The 18,437-nt window shown below is 46.5% G+C and overlaps 3 protein-coding genes, 1 long non-coding RNA gene and 1 other non-coding gene across 6 annotated transcripts; 2 read left to right on the top strand and 3 right to left on the bottom strand.

Moving 5' to 3' along the window:
• The first annotated feature begins 1,063 nt into the window (after positions 1-1,063).
• On the top strand, positions 1,064-5,700 carry NOXO1 (NADPH oxidase organizer 1). Its single transcript, XM_015876916.3, has 8 exons — positions 1,064-1,599; positions 2,004-2,084; positions 2,177-2,252; positions 2,643-2,823; positions 3,035-3,231; positions 3,658-3,771; positions 3,932-4,049; positions 4,178-5,700. Exons 1-8 carry the CDS (start codon positions 1,540-1,542, stop codon positions 4,806-4,808), a joined length of 1,458 nt encoding a protein of 485 aa, XP_015732402.2. The 5' UTR covers positions 1,064-1,539; the 3' UTR covers positions 4,809-5,700.
• Positions 5,701-5,979: 279 nt separating this feature from the next.
• TBL3 (transducin beta like 3) lies at positions 5,980-14,939 on the bottom strand. 2 transcript variants are annotated; one of them, XM_085514015.1, is made up of 22 exons: positions 14,878-14,939; positions 14,730-14,781; positions 14,550-14,645; positions 14,265-14,312; positions 13,592-13,733; positions 13,126-13,210; positions 12,794-12,980; positions 12,540-12,615; positions 12,196-12,292; positions 11,689-11,894; positions 11,206-11,347; positions 11,058-11,116; positions 10,674-10,777; positions 9,881-10,031; positions 9,511-9,741; positions 9,249-9,319; positions 8,455-8,611; positions 8,005-8,063; positions 7,410-7,513; positions 7,042-7,113; positions 6,746-6,904; positions 5,980-6,217 (listed from the first exon to the last, which is right to left on the bottom strand). In XM_085514015.1, coding segments are annotated over exons 6-22 (1,989 nt in total). In that variant the 5' UTR covers positions 13,127-13,210; positions 13,592-13,733; positions 14,265-14,312; positions 14,550-14,645; positions 14,730-14,781; positions 14,878-14,939; the 3' UTR covers positions 5,980-6,104. The 2 variants fall into 2 exon arrangements, with proteins under 2 accessions (XP_085370141.1, XP_015732401.2); XM_015876915.3 differs by having other exon boundaries at positions 12,794-12,964.
• Positions 14,940-15,197: 258 nt separating this feature from the next.
• LOC146758693 (uncharacterized) lies at positions 15,198-15,967 on the bottom strand. Its single transcript, XR_014933834.1, has 2 exons — positions 15,919-15,967; positions 15,198-15,375 (listed from the first exon to the last, which is right to left on the bottom strand). It is a non-coding gene; the product is annotated as an uncharacterized LOC146758693 (long non-coding RNA).
• Positions 15,469-15,597, bottom strand: LOC116654096 (small nucleolar RNA ACA64). The gene has a single exon (XR_004309005.2). It is a non-coding gene; the product is annotated as a small nucleolar RNA ACA64 (small nucleolar RNA).
• A 411-nt stretch (positions 15,968-16,378) lies between the features above and the next one.
• RPS2 (ribosomal protein S2) lies at positions 16,379-18,337 on the top strand. Its single transcript, XM_015876937.3, has 7 exons — positions 16,379-16,537; positions 16,659-16,748; positions 16,943-17,050; positions 17,304-17,477; positions 17,555-17,714; positions 18,027-18,118; positions 18,213-18,337. Exons 1-7 carry the CDS (start codon positions 16,382-16,384, stop codon positions 18,291-18,293), a joined length of 861 nt encoding a protein of 286 aa, XP_015732423.1. The 5' UTR covers positions 16,379-16,381; the 3' UTR covers positions 18,294-18,337.
• Positions 18,338-18,437: the final 100 nt, after the last annotated feature.

The raw sequence follows: 18,437 nt of genomic DNA, 5'->3' as shown, positions 1-18,437 counted from the left end.
GACTGAGGTGCTCGCTGTACAACTTTTCCTTAACAAAGGAGAACAGGGATCCAGCAGCAATAGATCAGACTTCACCAACACACCTCCTTTGCCCTCAACAGCCACCACTTTGCAGGACAGGGGCAGCCTCACGTGTTTTCATGAGACCAAAGCCCTAATTAGTGTATTTTCCAGCTGCCCAGAAGTTATTTTGTCTGGCTTCCCAATGGGATTCTGTGTCGTTTGATTGTGGTTTTTTTTCTTCTTTTTTGCTGATAGATGAAAGGTCCTCTGCACCTGTTGCTGAGGGATTTAAGAAGCTCGGTGTAATTGGAAAATGAAAGGGAAGGCAGGGCTGAGCCTTTCTGTTTGAGCTCCAATAATGATAATGATTCAAGGCTTCATCAAAGAAGGGAGAGCAGGCAGGGCAAGCGGCCAGATCACACAGATGCCCCTAGACCAAGCCATAACCTGAGGCATGCCACAGCCACAGGTCAGCGAGAGGACGGCCATCCAGGGCTGTAATTACCAATCAGGCAATGCCTTGAGGGCAGCAAGGAGCCATATTTCTGCAGTGAAGCAAATCCATCTTCTTGCTGGGCTTTTCCCACCAGGCAGGCTGTGCTGCTGGCTGCTGCAGCTGAGCCATGACCTCAGGGCTCTCCTGGGAGGTGTTCTCCACCTCCCTGTCCATCACACTGAGTGCAGGTAGATTCCCAGGCCTGAGGCAGGACCTCAGGGTGCCTCAGGTGCATATTTACACATGAAAATCTATGGGATTTCTTCCTGTAAGCCCCTGGGACTCATTCATCCTTGCTGTGGCAACGATAGCATCAACATCTCCCATTTCTTTGTGAGAATGCATGAATGTGAATAGGGCTATCAGGGCTCCTTTTACTAAACAGGTAAGAATAATTAGTGAAGAAGAGTGATCTGTAGCAGCTGCTTTGCGCATGGAATCCTGGCTGATTTGCGATTTGCAACCATGTCTGTGATCAGCTCAGGGGAACGCTGTGATTGCAGCCCAAGCTGTTACAGCCACAGGTGGCTCCCATAAAGGTGCTGGTACAGCAGAGCCATAAATGCATCCATTGAAGGAAATGCAGTGTGCTGTCTGAGAACAGCAGCTGCTACTGCTGCCGCCCAGAGAGCTCTGCTAACACCCAGGGATGATGAAGCCAATGATAATAGAAACCCAGGGATGATATTAACCCAGAAATGATGAACCTAGGGATGACAAACCCCCCTGGCAGCAGGGATGGGTCATTTACTGGCAGTATTCTCCAAAGGATGCGATAAGATAAGACGCTTTTCTCCAGCTCCATGACCTATGCCCCACCATCTGTGCTCAGTATTTGCACATTAAAGACAGGGGAGCAGGGAAAAGGCATGCGATAATTGCAAAACGATGGAGTTTTTCCTCAAGCTGCTGGGCGGAGGAGGAAGCAGGGAAGGAGCGTAGCTCTGAGTGCCAGTGCCCTCCCTCCAGCCCAGTGTATTTAAGCTGCAGGAGGCCGTGCCCTGCTCAGCCTCCAGTTGCAGGACAGGCAGTGTGGGAGGATGAGCCGGTTCCCAGTGGACGTGAAGGCTGTGGGCTTGATGCAGTGCGGAAAGCAGAAGGTATTTTAACTTAATGTGTTGGGTTTTTTTTCTCCTTAAACATTACCTATTTTTAGTTATTTCAGCAATATGCATGCTCAATATCCTTCAGTGTTATTAAAGTGTTATTATCTAGGACATGGGTCCCTTAGACTTGTTTATAATTGTCCGTCTCATAAGAAAATGGTTATCCTGAACTCTGCTGTTTCAGACTTCTTTTTTCCTGTTTTTAATGCTTATTTGGGACCCTAAAATTAAGGAAATATTTTAATAGGTTTAGTGTTTAATTTCATCTCTTACTGTGACCATCTGGCAGCCCAAAGGAAAAACTAAATCAGAGCTCCTGTCAAAAGCTCATTGCTTGAAAACATCCAATATTGACCATTATGATAAGGATGCATTCTATTTCTCTTCTGTTTTTTCAGAAGTACATGATGTTCGTGTCCTGGTCAGATCAAAACAACATTCTCATCTACCGGACGCTTGAAGAATTTAAGAGATTCCATGTAAGTGAATAACTCCCTGAAAATAACATCCACGTCCCTGGGAGGGAGGAAGGAGCCCAGCATCTCCACTCACTGCTTTGTCTCGCTTCTAGAAAGAACTGAAGAGGAAATTCCCCATTGAGAGCGGATCGCTCAAGAGATCTGACCGCACTATACCCAGGTTTAAAGGTAAGGAGGAGAACACACTGAGTAAGGGACCAACAGACACAACGCAGCCATTGGGAACAGCTGTTGTGGATGACATAGACTTTAGTCACTGGACATCATTGACATAAAATAGCACAGAAACAACTGGTTTTGGGGTATAAAAGCACTTGGTAGATGAGTATTACACTTCTATTGGCTCAGAGCTCTTAGTAACATTTACACATGAACTATGACAAACTTAGGTATACAAAGGTTTTATCAAGAGATATTTGAAACAAGGAGGTAGAGGCAGCTGTATCTGCTTTGGGTGCGGGTGCAACATGCAGGGCACTGCCATGCTCAGGCAGAAGACGCTGCTCTGGTTCAGGTACGCTATAGTCTTGGATCAACTTTGCTCTTGTTACTTTAAAGATATAAATGGGAAACAGAAGAAGAGTGGGAAGATAAACAGGTCCCTGGAGCGACTGAAATTGCTGGAAACTTACTCACAGGAACTGCTGAAAGTGGATGCAAAAATCTCCCAGGGTGAAGATGTGGTTCAGTTTTTCAAGGCACAAACTCAAGACCTCGACCCCTGCTTTCCTGAAGACAGGTGGGAAACCCCATTTGTACTTTCTTGTTTGTGTATCTCTGCATAAAAGAGAAATGTTGTAGAATACAGATAGAAGAGAAATGCCAGTTACATTGTGGAGCAGAAGAGCAGAGGTTTGCTACTGTTTTGATACCTAAACCTCTCTTAGTCTACTGAATAACCTCGATTTTACTGAGCTTTCAGTAAACCAACATCAAACTTTGCTTTCCAGTGTTGTAATCATGCCATCAGAAATTGGAGGGGAAAAGAAGAAAGAGGTGCAGCAGCAGCAGCCGCTCTCCATTACGTACCCTCAGGTGTCTGAGAGCTACCGCTGCATTGAAACCTTTGAAACCAAAGACACAAAGAACAAGACTTTCAAAGTCGCTAAGAAGGACGTTGTTGAAGTGTTACTGAAGGACATGACTGGTAGGTTTGATTAAGATCCTTCCATTTTAGGGGTGGATGCTGAAAGATTTCTAGATTGATTTAAGGCTTGGAAAACATTAAGGCTGTAACAGCAAGCAAATGGGTGACGTTGGTACATGTGGGGTGTTTAACTGGATTTAGATAGGAGGAAACAAGTGATCTGCTCTTTTCTAATTGAGGGGTGCATGAGTCTGAGCTGAGACCTAGGACCTTACTCCCAGCAGAAAGCTTTTAATGCTTTGCAGAGCCCAACACACCTGCACGGTGCATCCTAGTCTAGATAGAGCTCTGCCAAAGTGCCAGCGCTGTGCTGGTCTGTGGAACATCTGCCTACGGCTCCTGCCTGTGTCCCTACACTGGGACATTACTGATCATCTCTCTGTTTTCTGCTGGCTTTACAAACTTTGTTCTGTTCTTTTGCTGCAGGCTGGTGGCTTGTGGAAAATGCAGACAAGCAGATAGCCTGGTTCCCAGCCTCGTATCTGGAACAGATCAGTGTTCACAAGGACATCCAGAATGTTGGGAGCTCAGATGAGGAGGGTGAGTATGCTTCTGTCTGAGGCAGCAGCTCTCGTTTCAGGATCACACCTTGCTCACCCATCATGTTCTGAAGCCTCCCTAGGCCTGGGGCTGCAGTTAGGCAGAATTCTTGCTCAGCTTTCCCTGTTAAGACAACTGTCGCCTTCCCTTCTCCCCCCAGGCAGTCTGTACTTTGTCATGCGGGCCTATGAGTCGCAGAAAGCAGATGAGCTCTCTCTGAACAAAGGCGTGGTGGTGGAGGTGGTCAAGAGATCTGACAACGGCTGGTGGCTTGTCCGGTAAGGAGACTTTTCCAAAGCTGGTTTGAGATGAATACTTTCTCCTTCCTGATGGCCTTGTGTGCTCCCCCACCTTTGTCAAGGCCAGAACAGTCCTTCAGTGTTGCTTTTCCCCATTTCCTCCTCAGTTACAATGGGCGCACAGGATACATGCCCTCCATGTGCCTCCAGGCCTACAAGAACCCCCACCACAGGCTGCAGACCATCATGCACAGCGGGCTCCACATCTCCACACCCAACCTCTGCTCCTCCTTTCCGACTCCCCAGCCCCTGCGAAACAGCACAGCACGGGACTGCACCTCAGGGGACGGCAATGATGAAGATGTGAGCTTAAGGAGCAGATCACAATCTCTGCCTAGGGTCATCTCCACTCCAGACCTGGAGTCTGACAGCTCCTCGCTCAGCTCAGGCAGTGAGCCCAGAAGTGTGCTGAGCTGGAAGCCAGACTTGTCCAGGTCCCTGCCTGAAGTGGAGCAAGCAGCGAGCCCAGTCCTTGGACATACCTCAGCCACACACAGCAGCAAATCTCCACGCCTCACCTATAAGGACAGGAACGACTCAGGCTTTGTGGAGCCATCTGCTACTGACCTAAGCTCCCTCACTGACCCAGAGGTGCCCACCGGTGCCCCCAAGGTGCCCACGCGCCCCTCAGCTCATGAGATCCTCCAGAGGTGCAGCACGGTCACCAAGCGGGCCCTGCAGCAGTCAGCTGCCTGCCCACCCCTCCAGGCCCTGCCTCCCCTGCCCAGTGCTGACTAGAACCCCATGCCTCATATTGCAGGGACCACTGCTTTCAAGGCTTGTAGACATGGCTTTGCTGGCTTAATACTGTAGCATGCACGCCATGGCCAGGGAGCTTTAACGAGGGCACACTACTGTTACTAGCAGAGCTGTAGTAGAATGCTGCACCTCCTGTTTAACATAGGTCACTTATGGCTTAGTGGCTTAGCTCACTCCCTTGGGCACGTCTTTATCCTGTAACACCATTTATCAAAGCATCACAATTTTCTTGCATTAATCCTCATATTGTGACTACCTGACAGTGCTGGAGAACAGAGGAGTGAAACCCACAGCTACAGCCATGTGAACAGCATTTATCTTAATCCCTGGAAAATATATATTTAAGTACTATTTAATTTTTTACTTTAATGTTACATGAACTTGGGTAGTAGAAAACTGGCCAGGCAAAGGTGAATTGGCTGGACCCTCTGAATGGCTGAGGACAAAAAACATCGGTAGTGCCTATGAATGTCATCTCTTACGTTGCCTTAATGTCATTCTGCAGACACAGAGATAAAAATGGCTGCAGTACAGTTTGTTTGCTGGCTGGGTAGGGTGGCTGAGGCCAGAGCTCACAGTTACAAGCAAAACATAAAGAGGGGGTCTGATAGTTATTGAACCTTACAGTACTTCCTGCTCTAAATTCATCTGCTAAAACTGAGATAGAAAAAAAAATTAAAGGAAAATCCATTACTTTTGTATAGATTGCTGCCTTTAATTTTAGTGAGCCTCCCATGTCTGACTGTCTTTTTTTTTTGTTGTTTTTAATCAGGCAATTCAGCCAACTTGCAGGTGTTTGTATTGTTCTAAGTTTTATACGTTTGTCTTTGAAATAAAATGCATACAAATATGCAGAAGGACTGTGTAGTTTTTGTACTTCTAAGACTTGCTTGTTGGATAATTAAAATCACACCCCTGTGCCTGTCCAGTGCTGCATTTGAGGCAGGAAAGGTGGCAGACCTGCCTCAGCCCAGCCTATATTTTGCCTAGGTACAAGGCTCAGACAACACTGATCTATGCAAACCTTCTAGCCAAACTTCAGCTGAGCACTCCTATTATCCGGGCTGTGAAAATACAAAGGGAAGCCACAACTTACCCAAAGGAACAAATCCTTCCTTTCATTAAACCCCAAGGAGACTGAACAACGGTCTTGTTTTAGAAATTCAATTAAAAAATAATAATAATTATTAAAAAATACAGAGTATTCCAGTTGCTGTATCTGGTGGGAAAGCAGTTCAGACGTCTGTCATGAAACAGCAGCTGATGAGGGAAGAGTCACAGAATCATATCTTCCTGATGTGACACGTCAGAAAGCTTCATGTTCTGCCACATGAAGTCAATGAACATGGAGGCCTGCAGCAAGCGGCTCAGCCTCTGAAAGTGGCGCTCTGCAAAGAAAGAAAACTGATGGTTGGTATCACAAGGGGAGAGGTTTATCAGAAATGGGTACAAAAAACGTCTCTTCTGTTTAGAAGAGAGCAGGCGGAGCATTCATAACATAAGAGGAGACCTCACAGAGGCACAAACTGTGGACAAACTCTGTCCAGGCCAATAAAAGGAGGCCAGGAGGCGCTACTAAAACACCAGGATCTTAGAGAGACATGAGCCGGAATGGACTTTAAGAGTTAATCTACTTCCAACAGCACTGCCACAGTAAGGGACACCTTCCAGACACAGACCAGACTGCTCAAAGCCTCAACCAACCCAGCCCTCAACCCTTCCAGAGACGGAAGATCCACAATCTCTCTGGGCACAAAGAGCACAAAACAGGAAGAGAGTTCAGATCTCACATGAGGAGAGGGCAGCTGAGATTGCATACAAATCAAGTTCCACAGCACATCACCGCAGGCACCTCCCAACAGATCTGGACTGGATTAACTTGCTCACTGCCCAACTGTTCCTGCAGCACCACTCACCGGTGTAAGGCAGCAGGGATTCCACAGCAGATTTAATGCCTGAGTACTGCAGGAGGTCGTCTGGTGCTTCGTGCTTCAGGAGGGTTTCAATGACAGCTTGAGCCTCGTGGCAGTTTCTAGAGTTTGTATTCCATGTCACCAAGAATGTTAACACCGCCTCTAGGGAAGAAGGACATCTGTGCACATTGACTGTGCAAAAAGCCATCTCTTCTGTCTCAGAGATCAGCATTAATTTCACTTCAGACAAAAGCCCCAGATCTGAAAGGTTTTAGCTATAAAACCGTGCAGTAACAAACCTTTCTGATCCTTCCGCAACCGAGCAATGTTCTCTTCCAAGCGCTTTCTCCCATCGCTTTCCTTGAGGATGGCTAAAAAGAAGAAATTAAGGGTTAAGGAAAGGAAAAAAAAACTATTTCAAGAACAAGAGCCATGCATTCCTCTTACACAGAAAATAACATCCCCTGTGACAGGTCCAAACCTTTAGGAGTTATTGGAGAAGGGTAAAATAGAGGCTTCCAGATAATTTGACTTTAGTAATTTACTTTAACTTTAGTTTATTAAAGACTTCAGACTATAGTTTGTGTCTGACTTCAGTATCTGGAAGAGATGCCCTGGAAAGCAGAGAGGGTGGAAAATAAACATTCGGTGTATAACACGAACTCACCTTTAACAACTGTCAGCACTGTGTGTGGACGATCCAGAGAGATTGCCAGACCTAATGCTTTGAGGTACCTTTTCTCATGGAGCAGGTTAGAAAGCTCTTGTTCTCTGGAAAACAGATCAGTCAGGAGTATGAGACAAGCATCTGGTTGGCGGAACAGAATTCAGTACAGAAAGTGGCTGATTTGGCAGCAATGGTGCGGAAAGGTTTAATGTCATGAAGTTAATAGTGCATGCCAGTGAATGGCTGAGTGCCCACATTGTGGAGATAATTACCCACGGCACGTTCAAGGCATTCTTGAATTACTTAATGCTGCCTGAAGTGGAACAAAATGAAAATAGGTTTCAGTGGTTTGACATGACCTATCTTAATAGCATATAAACATGAAACCAATCCATTATCAAGATGACAATATTATAGCAAGGATTTGCAGGAATTAAACTTCTATGAAGCAGAAAAGCCTAACCATGCCATCACAGCATCTAAATCTCTACAGGACGGCCTTCAAATTAAGGGGAGTTGGATGGCTCCAAGTGTGGAGAGTTTAACCAGACACAACACACCCTTCATGGCCCACTACTACCCAAAATCAACTTACTTCATAATCTGCTCCTCCCGTTTAGCTTCTGCCTCTTCCTGTTCAATTTCAGTGACATCCTATAAAACCAGGATATAACTTTGTCAAACCTTGCTTTAATTCAGATGAAAGAGTCACTAAGTGATTGGAAAATCATCTTCCGCAGCAAGATCTCTGGGTCAAGTAACTTACATTTTAAATCCACCAACTCACAATTCCCTCCAACCCCTCTAGAAGACCAGTGCTGGTAAGGTCATTTAAAACCAACTCCTGTTCCTTTTAAAGCACCAACTGGAGAAATGCATTGTGGCCAAAAAAACCCAAACCAGACCAAATAATGCCAAAGTGTGTAAAATGAGGACAACACGTATCATGCTGGAATGGTGAGGAACAAATCACTGAGATACTGAATGCTACAAATGCATTCTGATCAGTAGCCCAGAGAAGAGACACAAAGACCCAGCCCTGTACCTTCCATAGTGTGATAGAGGAGTCACTGGATGCTGTCACGACCATGTCATCCTGCTTGTTAGAGTGAAGACCCCAAATTTTATCTTCATGGCCATCCAATGTTTTTACACACTCATTCGTTTTAATTGTCCAGAGTTTTAAGAGACCATCAGAACCACTTTTAGAAGAGGAAAGAAACAAAACAAAACCACAAGCTCAGAGAATCGCTGGATAGACCCATTCTTGCTCTATCCCACCCAAAATATTGAATAAGCTCATCCCAATACCTATCAAATCTGAGCAGAATTAACCAAACATCTTAAGAGATCTAAAGAATCTCAACTTGTTCCTGGTAGTACTAGCATCCCTTCAGGTGATTCCATCTTGGAGTACCCTATTACCTACACTTCTTCATATGCTCTGTTGGTGTTTCTGGTCTGTTACATTTCAACCTTTCAATAAGAAAGGGCAATTCAGGAGATAAACTGCATTCTTTCCTGCTTCTAGCTAGAGAACAAGCCCTGTGCAGCTAACAGTAAGAGTTTAACCCTGGCTGCTCTTGCCTCACTGAAAGCACTAGGGTGGAATGCATCCTTAGCTCTGCCCTGTGGTGTATGTCACTAACCCAGCAACGTCAGTGGAGCTAACTGGAAACCATGGTGTAACTGCAGAGGAAAACAAGCCATGTCTCTGCCATGTGACATAAAATTGGCACCTTCCTATCAGTCTTTCTAAACCTACATCCACTGCACAATCTTGCTGCTCATACCAGTTATGTTTTCTAACTAATTCTGGCTTTTTGTGTAGGCACTTACCCACTGAGCAGCTGTGTTCCTCGGCTTACAAAAATGATCTTCAGTACAGAGGCATCGTGACCTTCAAAGGTCTGGAAAACAAGAGAGAAGCTCCAAGTATTAAAGCTGTTGCCAAGTTTTCAAAGAAGATCTCTCCTCCAAGAGAATAATATTTACTACAAAAGCCCAGATAGGTAAATTATTTAAAACAATAATAATAATCAATCTCTATAGCATGTAAGAGTTGCCTAGAAGAGCAAGGGGCAGTCTGAGCTGTTGTTACCTTCAAACAACTGAAGTCCTGAAGACCCCAAAGCTTCAGGGTTCCATCTGCTGAAGAGGTGGCCAAAATCTGATCCACCGGAGAGAACTGCACACACCAGATTCCACGCTTATGTCCAGTGAAGACACCCAGCAAGGAGCAATCAGAACAGGACCACAGCTTGGCCAGCCGATCCTGCGAGCCCGTGGCAATGAGCTTGTCATTGGGAGAAACTGCCACGCTGTTTATGTCCTAGAAAAGTCACAGAAATAGAGAGAGTAAAGCAGTTCAAGTCTTTGCTTTTGCTGTCATACAGCTAGGAATCACAGGGTATAAAACAGGAGAGCACTTAAGTACTAAAAATATGCTCTCACATCAGGTGGAACTTTACCTTGTCATGACCTCTCTCAGTCACTTGTGCATGAAGGGTTTCTGGACTGGAGATCAAGGCTGCTTTTGCTTTGGAAGTGAGAGATTCTGGGATATTCCACACTTTTATTGTGCAGTCCTGGCTGCTGGTCACTATGAAGCTTTCTTTCAACCTGAATGGAAAGAATAAAAACATGCCAAGTGAAAGAAAGCAAAACAGTGGTTTTCACTGCACTGAGAAAAGGCTTTCTCCCCAGCTGGAATCTACACAGTCACTCTGCTGAGACATTACACAGTGTGAGTGCTTTCTTCAAGTTGTTTTTCATTTTACTTAAGTCCCTGGGATAACCTCCCTCTATTCAGCCATTAGCCAAAAGCACTGTAAGCTTTCTAAGGTATATGGCAGCTTCTGAACAAGCTGGGCTTCCACACTGCTAGGCAGCATAAAGAAAGAAGAGCTGATAAACAGATATACTATTTAAGCAAGCACCTTCATAGGCACACTCCCTTCCATTCCCCAGTCATTCTGTCCAAATTACTTGAGTTTTATCTGGCAAATTAAACAGCTGCTGCTCTTTAAGCCAAACAGGAGGTAGACTGATAAAGAAGAGCTTCACAGCTTATGGACAAACGTGCATCCAAGAAAGGAAACCACAAACATTCTTCCTTTAACTCAGAGCACCTTGACAAGCTGGATTCAAACATGACAAACAGTATTATTCAGAATCAGATATTCACCAAAACATTCACTGAGAACCAGCAAAGCAACCATGACTCATGCTTGCAAAGGTAAAACTTTGTTTGACTCTTATTACCTTGAGCAAGAGACAGTGCCTACCCCATGAGCATGACCCAATCCTTGGGCCACACAGACCACCCTTCCTTCCTTATTCATCCGCCATACTCGAATGCTTTTGTCCTGTAATGGGAAAGAACAGACAAGTGATCAGCCCTCCGCACATCCACTACATCCATAAGCCCGTATTCAGTGGCTTTTAAGCCTGTATCTTTGCCTGCATTCACCAAAACAAGGGAGCAACATTTAAAAGGAACAATCGAAGACTCTTGTATTTTGGAGATGTAGCAGTCATAAATGCCATCTCAACAGAAGCCCTTTCTGCCATACAGGAATCTAACAACTCTGTCTACAAAGATCACTAGCAATGAAGAGTTTAATTCAATGAAGAATGCCTACGTACCTTAGCACAGCTTACAAACATCAGGCCTTTCCTGAAGACATCCAAAGCAAGAATTGTTTCTAAACAGAGGAAAAAAAAACAAGGATAAAGAAATACTTCCGCATCTTCCACCCACCCATATCAGAGCTGACCACATACACACACACACCTGTGTGGCCATAGAGGATCTGGCAGTGTGATGTTGACAGCTCGAACACTTTCAGCTGAGGGCTGTTGGTAGCCACAACAATGTGAGAATCACTGGGTCCAAGGAACTTCACATCCAGAACCTCATCATTGTAACCCACAAGCTGAGGACGGCAGAACAGAAGAAGTTTAACAGAGAGAAGCATCAAATGGTACCATTCCTAATGAGGCCACATTCCCATTTTCTTTCACTTAATTCTGCAGGCCAAAATCCTATTGGAATACAAAAAAAGATTTTTGTCTGGGCCTGTTCTGCTTTCCATTTGACTTTATTTGTGCAATACCCCTCCAACTCCAACAGTGAAACTGGCTTTCTGGTTTGTAACCAAGGAACAGATCAGGAATAAGCTTTCAGCAATAAACCTTGTTATTTCAAGAATAAAGCTTTCACCAGAAGAAGAGCTGAGCCTAAAACACTGATAGAAGAGAGGCAGAGGGTCGTTACCTGCTTCCTGAGCTGAAGTGTTTGAGCATCATAGAAAACAATGTTGTGCTCCACAGACACTGTGACAATCTCATTTCTCTCAGGCACGAGCATGCAGTGGGTCAGGCTGTGGTTGCTGGTATCCTCCTCTGACTCCACGGGCTCAAAGGGCACAGGCTGGGTGTACACACAAGCAGCTGTAGCAACTTCCCAGATTTTCAGGACTCCTAGTAAATAACATAAATTAGGGCAGAGTTGCTATTTCAGATAGTGATTGTTCAAGGAATATAAAACGAATCTTGGCACTGTGTACTGGAAAGAGCCACACAGCTTTAAGGCCTGAAAAGTCCTCCTCATCTGCTATCATTGGAGGAAATCAGAAGAAGGCTTTGTTCTCCATCCCCCAAGAGTTCAGCCCAACACTTCTGCCACATAAACCACATATCTGAGGAATAACAGCAACGTAGCTCCTTAAGTACAGTCATTCCTCCACCTCTAACTCCAGCAGCTACATGACAGGACACTCACCTTTGCTGCCAGCTGTGAGAATATGCAACCCTTGTTTCTTCACACCCAGCTGAGAGAAATCTCCTTGTTCAGGCAGCAGGATGGCAGCTTCCACGCTCTACAAAGGAGTTGGCCAAACACCAGCTTAGCACAAAGGGTTAGAGTCCCATTGCAGCAAGCACAGAATCACCAAGGTTGGAAAAGACCCACAGATCATCCAGTCCAACCATCCACCCATCACCAATAGTTCTCAATAAACCACATCCCTCAACACAACATCCAAACGTTCCTACACAGTTCAACACAGTTCATCCAAACTGTGACCTACAAAAGATCTCAAAGGAATAAAAGAAATGCAATTTCACCTCGTAGATAGGGATGGTTCTTTTACTTTCTCTGGTTTTCAGGTTCCACACCATACAGATTTTATCACGGCCAGAACTACAAGATAAGAAGAATTGATATGAATAAGTCCATAATGCATTATCAAGCTGAGACTTAATACTTCTAGCAGTTATTACCCCCACACAACAAACTACCCCACCCCAACCTCGCTCAAGCACCCAATCTCTGCCAAGAGCCAGGGTTAATGAGAAATCTAAGCCTCTGCATTTCTTACCTAATGAGAGTGTTTCCATCTGCAGTGAATGCCAGGGAGGTGACAGCACTGAAGTGGCCATCCAGCACAGCCATACACTTGCTGGAATTTAGATCCCAAATTCGGATTTTATAGTCCATTGAAGAGGAGAAGAGTTGCAGACGGGAGGTATCAGGATGGAACTCAACAAGGCTAGAGAGGAGATACACTTAAATGGAGTAGGAATGAGCTGCCTGTTACCTTCTTTGCATTAGACCAATATTTAAATAGAAATACATTTTACTCAAAGAATTTGACAATTCACAGCATCAAGGCATCACACTAAATGACTGAGAAACAGGGCTCATCCTTACTGTACAACTCCTGAAGATCCTTTCAGGTTGTGTGTGCAATACTGCTTGATCATATCCCAGATCTTAATGGTGCTGTCACAGCCACCTTGGAAAAGAAGAGCATGCAAGAATGAAGAATGGAGTTCCAATACAGCAACAGCTGAAAAATTTAATGAGTAACAATGGCAGAAGAAAAATGAATCCAGAACAGCTATCCACACCAAGAGAAGTTCACGAGTACATATTAGGGTTCATGCCTGTCCTCCATCTTCAAGGAGTCCTAATTGTGCATTTAAATCTACTAGGCCACACTGTCTTGCAGATCCCCAGTAATTATCAGCACTTTACCAGCATATTCCGGAATAGTGGAAGAACTTTGTCAGTAAGTCACTTTACATAAAGAGAGCCGCTTATGATTCTATGGAATATATGGAATAGAGAGCTCACACCTCCTGCTGCACTGAGCTAGGCTGAAATAGGAACATACCCGTGGCTAACAGCGTTGAAGTAGAGTCAAAGACCATGGTAGCCACTGGTGCTATGTGCACTGCTTTCCATGTGCGCACACACTTGTTCTCTCGCCAATTCCACTGCTTCAACAGCAGGGCTCGGCTTCCTGTCACAAGAATCTATGGAAAAACAAGGCAAAGGAAAGCAAGATCAGCCATTTCCTTCAGTGTCCATACACAAACAACATGAATATTCACTACTATGATGTTCTCAGTATCTTGATATTCATAAGACTGACACTTGTCCCAAAACATATTAGGAAATGCATCTGACACTTAACGAGTCATCACAAAGACCTCTTCAAAACTGAGAGACAAGCATCAGAAACAACAGGAAACCTCTTTAAGAAGCTCTGACCTGCAGTGCTTCAGCAATCCAACTCTGGATTTAAATGGAACATCAACTAATACATTCTCTGCGTGTATATAGAATAGATTAAAATGGATTTATATCCCTAGATGCATCTTTGTTGTTAATGACAGTAAAACAAGATAACAGTACTTCCTATATCTGACTTGAAGCCAGAAGAGATGACAGACTCCAAGAGTTCCCTGGGGACATTTCAAGGCAGGACACTCCTCAGTCTTTACTGGCTTTATCAGGAGGCCCAAGAAAGGAAAACACACAGTATAACACAGCCATACACGTACTTCACCATCAGTGCTGAGTACAAATGAAGTGATGTCCTCCTGGTCATCCTTGAAAAATGATAAAAGAAAACCACAGTTACTCATCTCTGTGTTGCTTAGGTGTGCTCTCAAGCCTTCCTTTGCCACAGCTCCTACTAACCCACAGACCCACAATGACAGACAATACAAACACCAGCCAGGTCTGCAGCTCTCAGCCCCCTCTATTTCCACTCCTGAGGGCTTCAAAACACCCCAGTCACAACCGCATCCCATGGAGCTGTGCTTAAGGCTCCGTGGCTCCCTCACCTGCTCGAGGCTGTGCAGCACAGCTCCCGTTTCCACATCGATCACGTTCAACTTGGTCCCGCAGGGGCAGAACATGAACTTCCCATCGCGGCTCAACTAGGAATCAAAGGACGGAGAGATGAGAGCGGAGCGTGGGGGCGGCCCAGCCCCTTATAGAGCCCGGCTGTAAGCGACCATTACCTGAACCCGGCCTCCTTTGTAGAACGGCTCGATTTTCCTCGCCACAGCATAACTGAAAGGGGGAAATTAAAGAAATAGAAAGGAAATGAGATCGTTAAAGCGAAGACAGCGCAGCTCGGCCGCTCACCCCAGCCCCAGCCCCGCTCACTTGCTCTTGAATCGCACCGCGCTGCCCGCCGCAGCCGCCATGACACCCCGCGCTCCGCGTGCAGGCCACTTCCGGGTTTTAAAGGGCGGGACTTCCGGCGCACTCTGATGACGTAAGAGCAGAGTAAGGAAGCGCCCCCTCCGTGTCACGTGGTACGGAACTGCTTCTGTGTGTGTGTTGCGGTTAATGAATGGATGTTAATGAATGGACGGCGGATGGAGCAGCCTCCTGCCCGTCCTGGCTGTTTAACAGCACGGTCCCACACCCTTCAGACCCCAAACAGGGCTCGTGGACTGTACGAAAGCACAACAGGACTCGAATAAGCGTTCAAACGAGTCAATCTTTATTGAAAGCACTCAGCTCCGTTGGTACGAGCGTTCTTTTATCCACATCCCGCACAACTTCTTAGTATTCCAGCCCTAAATCATCCTCCGCCCTTCACATGAAGGTGCTTTGGGTCCTATCTTCACATGGAGGATCCCAGCCGGGCTGTTCCACCTGCAGGGAGACTCAGAGCTCACACATGGTGGTCACACACAGCCTACATCACCCTGCAATGCCGCCCCAGCCACCCCCACAGCCCCTCATTGCCGTTATGGGAACACGGGTTTCACTGCCCACACACCGTCACCGTGGGCAATACACTCTGCTGCTCCCTTTGCTGTCGGCACCGTTATCTCACCGGAGGCCACGGGAGACCAAAGGTGATTTTCAGACCGTGCCAAAGGCCCCTTCCCAGCCCTCATTCAGTACCCACCCCCTATCATAGTATCACAGTATCGTGCGGGTTGGAAGGGACCTTAGAGATCCTCGAGTCCAACCCCCGGGATTCGAGCCCCTGTGTAGCAGAGCGGCACTTCTACCACTTGCGCCACAGGGGGATTCGAACCCAGGGCCTCCGGTGTTGCAACCAGCACTGCCTACAACCAGGCCCTCAACAAAGCCTGAACAGCTCTAAACGCCGCTAAAAGCCAAGAGAATCAAATAGAAGCGAACGAGCTGCGCCCACCCACCCCCACGCAAACAACCCAACTCACTTACGTCCGAACTCATTAGAGCGCAGCTCCACGTGTGCGCAGCTTTATATTCTGAGCCTTACGCATGCGTAAACTCGGCGCATGCGCACAGCTTCCGCTCGTCCCTCCCGCCCCGCACCCTGTATAAGTAAATGGATCGCGCTCCCCCCGCGCTGTAGTGTATTCCGCATTCAGCGCGCCGGGCTGGCACCTCGGAGAGGTGTTCTCGCGAGAACTTTCTGAGTATAAATACCTACCGGCGGTAAGTGGCGGCCTTCTACTATTGAATCACGTAAGTATGGCGGATGATGGAATGGCGTCTGAGTGCGGCCTCCGCTCCATCCGCGCCCATCGGCGCCTCCTGCGGCTCGGGGCCGGCCGTACCTCGCCGGATGGATCCCGGCTGGGCTTTGCGGCCTCGCCGTGTGGTTATTTCGATCTGATGGTGGCGATGTTCTGACTAATTCACCTCTCTTTCTGTCCAGCAAATGGCGGACGACGCCGGTGCTGCGGGAGGAGCAGGAGCCGCCCGAGGGGGATTCAGGGGCGGCTTCGGGACCGGGCTGAGGGGCCGCGGGCGAGGCCGTGGAAGGGGCCGAGGGAGAGGACGGGGAGCCCGAGGGGGCAAAGCGGAGGATAAGGAAGTAAGTGGAAGCAGCAGGGCAGGGTTATGTTGGGCTGTGCCCTGTAGTGCTGCCATACAGCCCCCCCACCCCATAGGAGCTGCTGTAAAAGCCTTTTGTTATTTCCTGCTTGCTTCCGTAGTGGATTCCTGTCACCAAACTTGGTCGCCTGGTGAAGGATATGAAGATCAAGTCTCTGGAGGAGATCTATCTCTTCTCCCTTCCCATCAAGGTGAGGTGCTGAACTGTAAAGCTGGCATTAGTTGCCCTGTTTGTTACTTGCAAAGCACAAGTTGAGCCACGTTGCTATTGATTTTACTTCGGTTTATAGGTAAGAGCAGCAAGATTTGTGTGTTTTCTTTGTGTTATTTGGGTATTGCAGCTTAACAATGTGGCTTTGTGTGATTCAATGGCTGAATCTTACAGGAGTCAGAGATCATCGATTTCTTCTTGGGGTCTTCTCTAAAAGATGAGGTGTTGAAGATCATGCCTGTCCAGAAACAGACTCGTGCTGGTCAACGTACCAGGTTTAAGGTAATTTTGTTACGTCTTTATTCTTCAGGGACATCCACAGCCTCTCTGTGCAGCCCATTGCAACACCCTACCAGACTCTGCAACTTCATAAGTTGTAGGAGCTACTTAATAGCTGCTTCATTGTAGTGTGCTGTAGCTGTTAAATATTAGTATGTGCTTCTGGTTATCTGTGATGAGATCCTGCTGAGTTGTTGTGCTGAGAGAGCTCTCCCGCATGGCAAAGCCTCGGTTGAAAGCTTCCCTTTGATTTTAGGCTTTTGTTGCTATTGGAGACTACAACGGCCACGTCGGTCTGGGTGTTAAATGCTCTAAAGAAGTTGCTACAGCTATTCGCGGGGCCATCATTTTGGCTAAATTATCCATCGTCCCGGTGAGACGAGGATACTGGGGGAACAAGATCGGCAAACCTCACACTGTGCCTTGCAAGGTAAGAGCATCTCGCTGTGCATTGCATGTGAGTCACGCTGTGTGTGCTGTGGAAGCTGGAACCTGTTGTGTTTGTAGGTTACTGGGCGCTGTGGGTCTGTCCTGGTGCGTCTGATCCCAGCACCTCGAGGTACAGGCATCGTGTCTGCCCCTGTTCCTAAGAAGCTGCTGATGATGGCTGGAATTGATGACTGTTATACATCAGCCAGGGGCTGCACTGCCACGCTGGGCAACTTTGGTAAGTGTGAGGTTATTGCGTTGTAGTTCAGCTCTGTGTGTGTTGCTGTTTTCGTTACTGAAAGGGAAGTAACCTAAACCTGTGTTAAATTGGGAGCTCCTCATCTCCCAATCTGCGCGGTTGCACTTTTATGAAGTAGTGTAACTGTCGTATATGGAGAGAGAAAGGAAACTGAATTTTAAGAGTATAACACAGGGATCCTCTTCTGGTCTCTCTGTTCCCTCTGAAATTCTACACTTCTGGAGCTGTGTAAGTGTGTACAGGAGCTCATTTCTCTAACAGTGATGTGCAATGTTTAACTTGTTTCCATAGCTAAGGCCACCTTTGATGCCATCTCCAAGACATACAGTTACCTGACTCCTGATCTCTGGAAAGAGACTGTATTCACCAAATCTCCTTACCAGGTAAACATGCAACTCTTCCTTCAGTGGGTTACGATGCTGAGAAGGTTATGACAGTGGTGTACATAAATGAAATGCTGTTTTTCTTTCTATCCAGGAGTTCACTGATCATCTGGCTAAGACCCACACCAGAGTCTCAGTGCAGAGAACCCAGGCAGCTGCTGTGGCAACTACTTAAAGTGGTTTTTGTACAAGACAATAAAGTGGACAGTGGACAAGAAATTGGTTTGATTGGATGCTTTGTGCGTTGGGCAGATCGGTTACATCTGTGCTTGGGATCTGAGTAGGCTCAGATCTGTGGGAAGCAGCCTGAACATCTGCT

This window comes from Coturnix japonica, chromosome 13 (assembly GCF_054131305.1).
Source record: "Coturnix japonica strain WE chromosome 13, WE-NBRP24, whole genome shotgun sequence".
NCBI lineage: Eukaryota > Metazoa > Chordata > Aves > Galliformes > Phasianidae > Coturnix > Coturnix japonica.
Note: the sequence above shows the minus strand (reverse complement) of the source record. Positions and strands in the feature narration are given on the sequence as shown.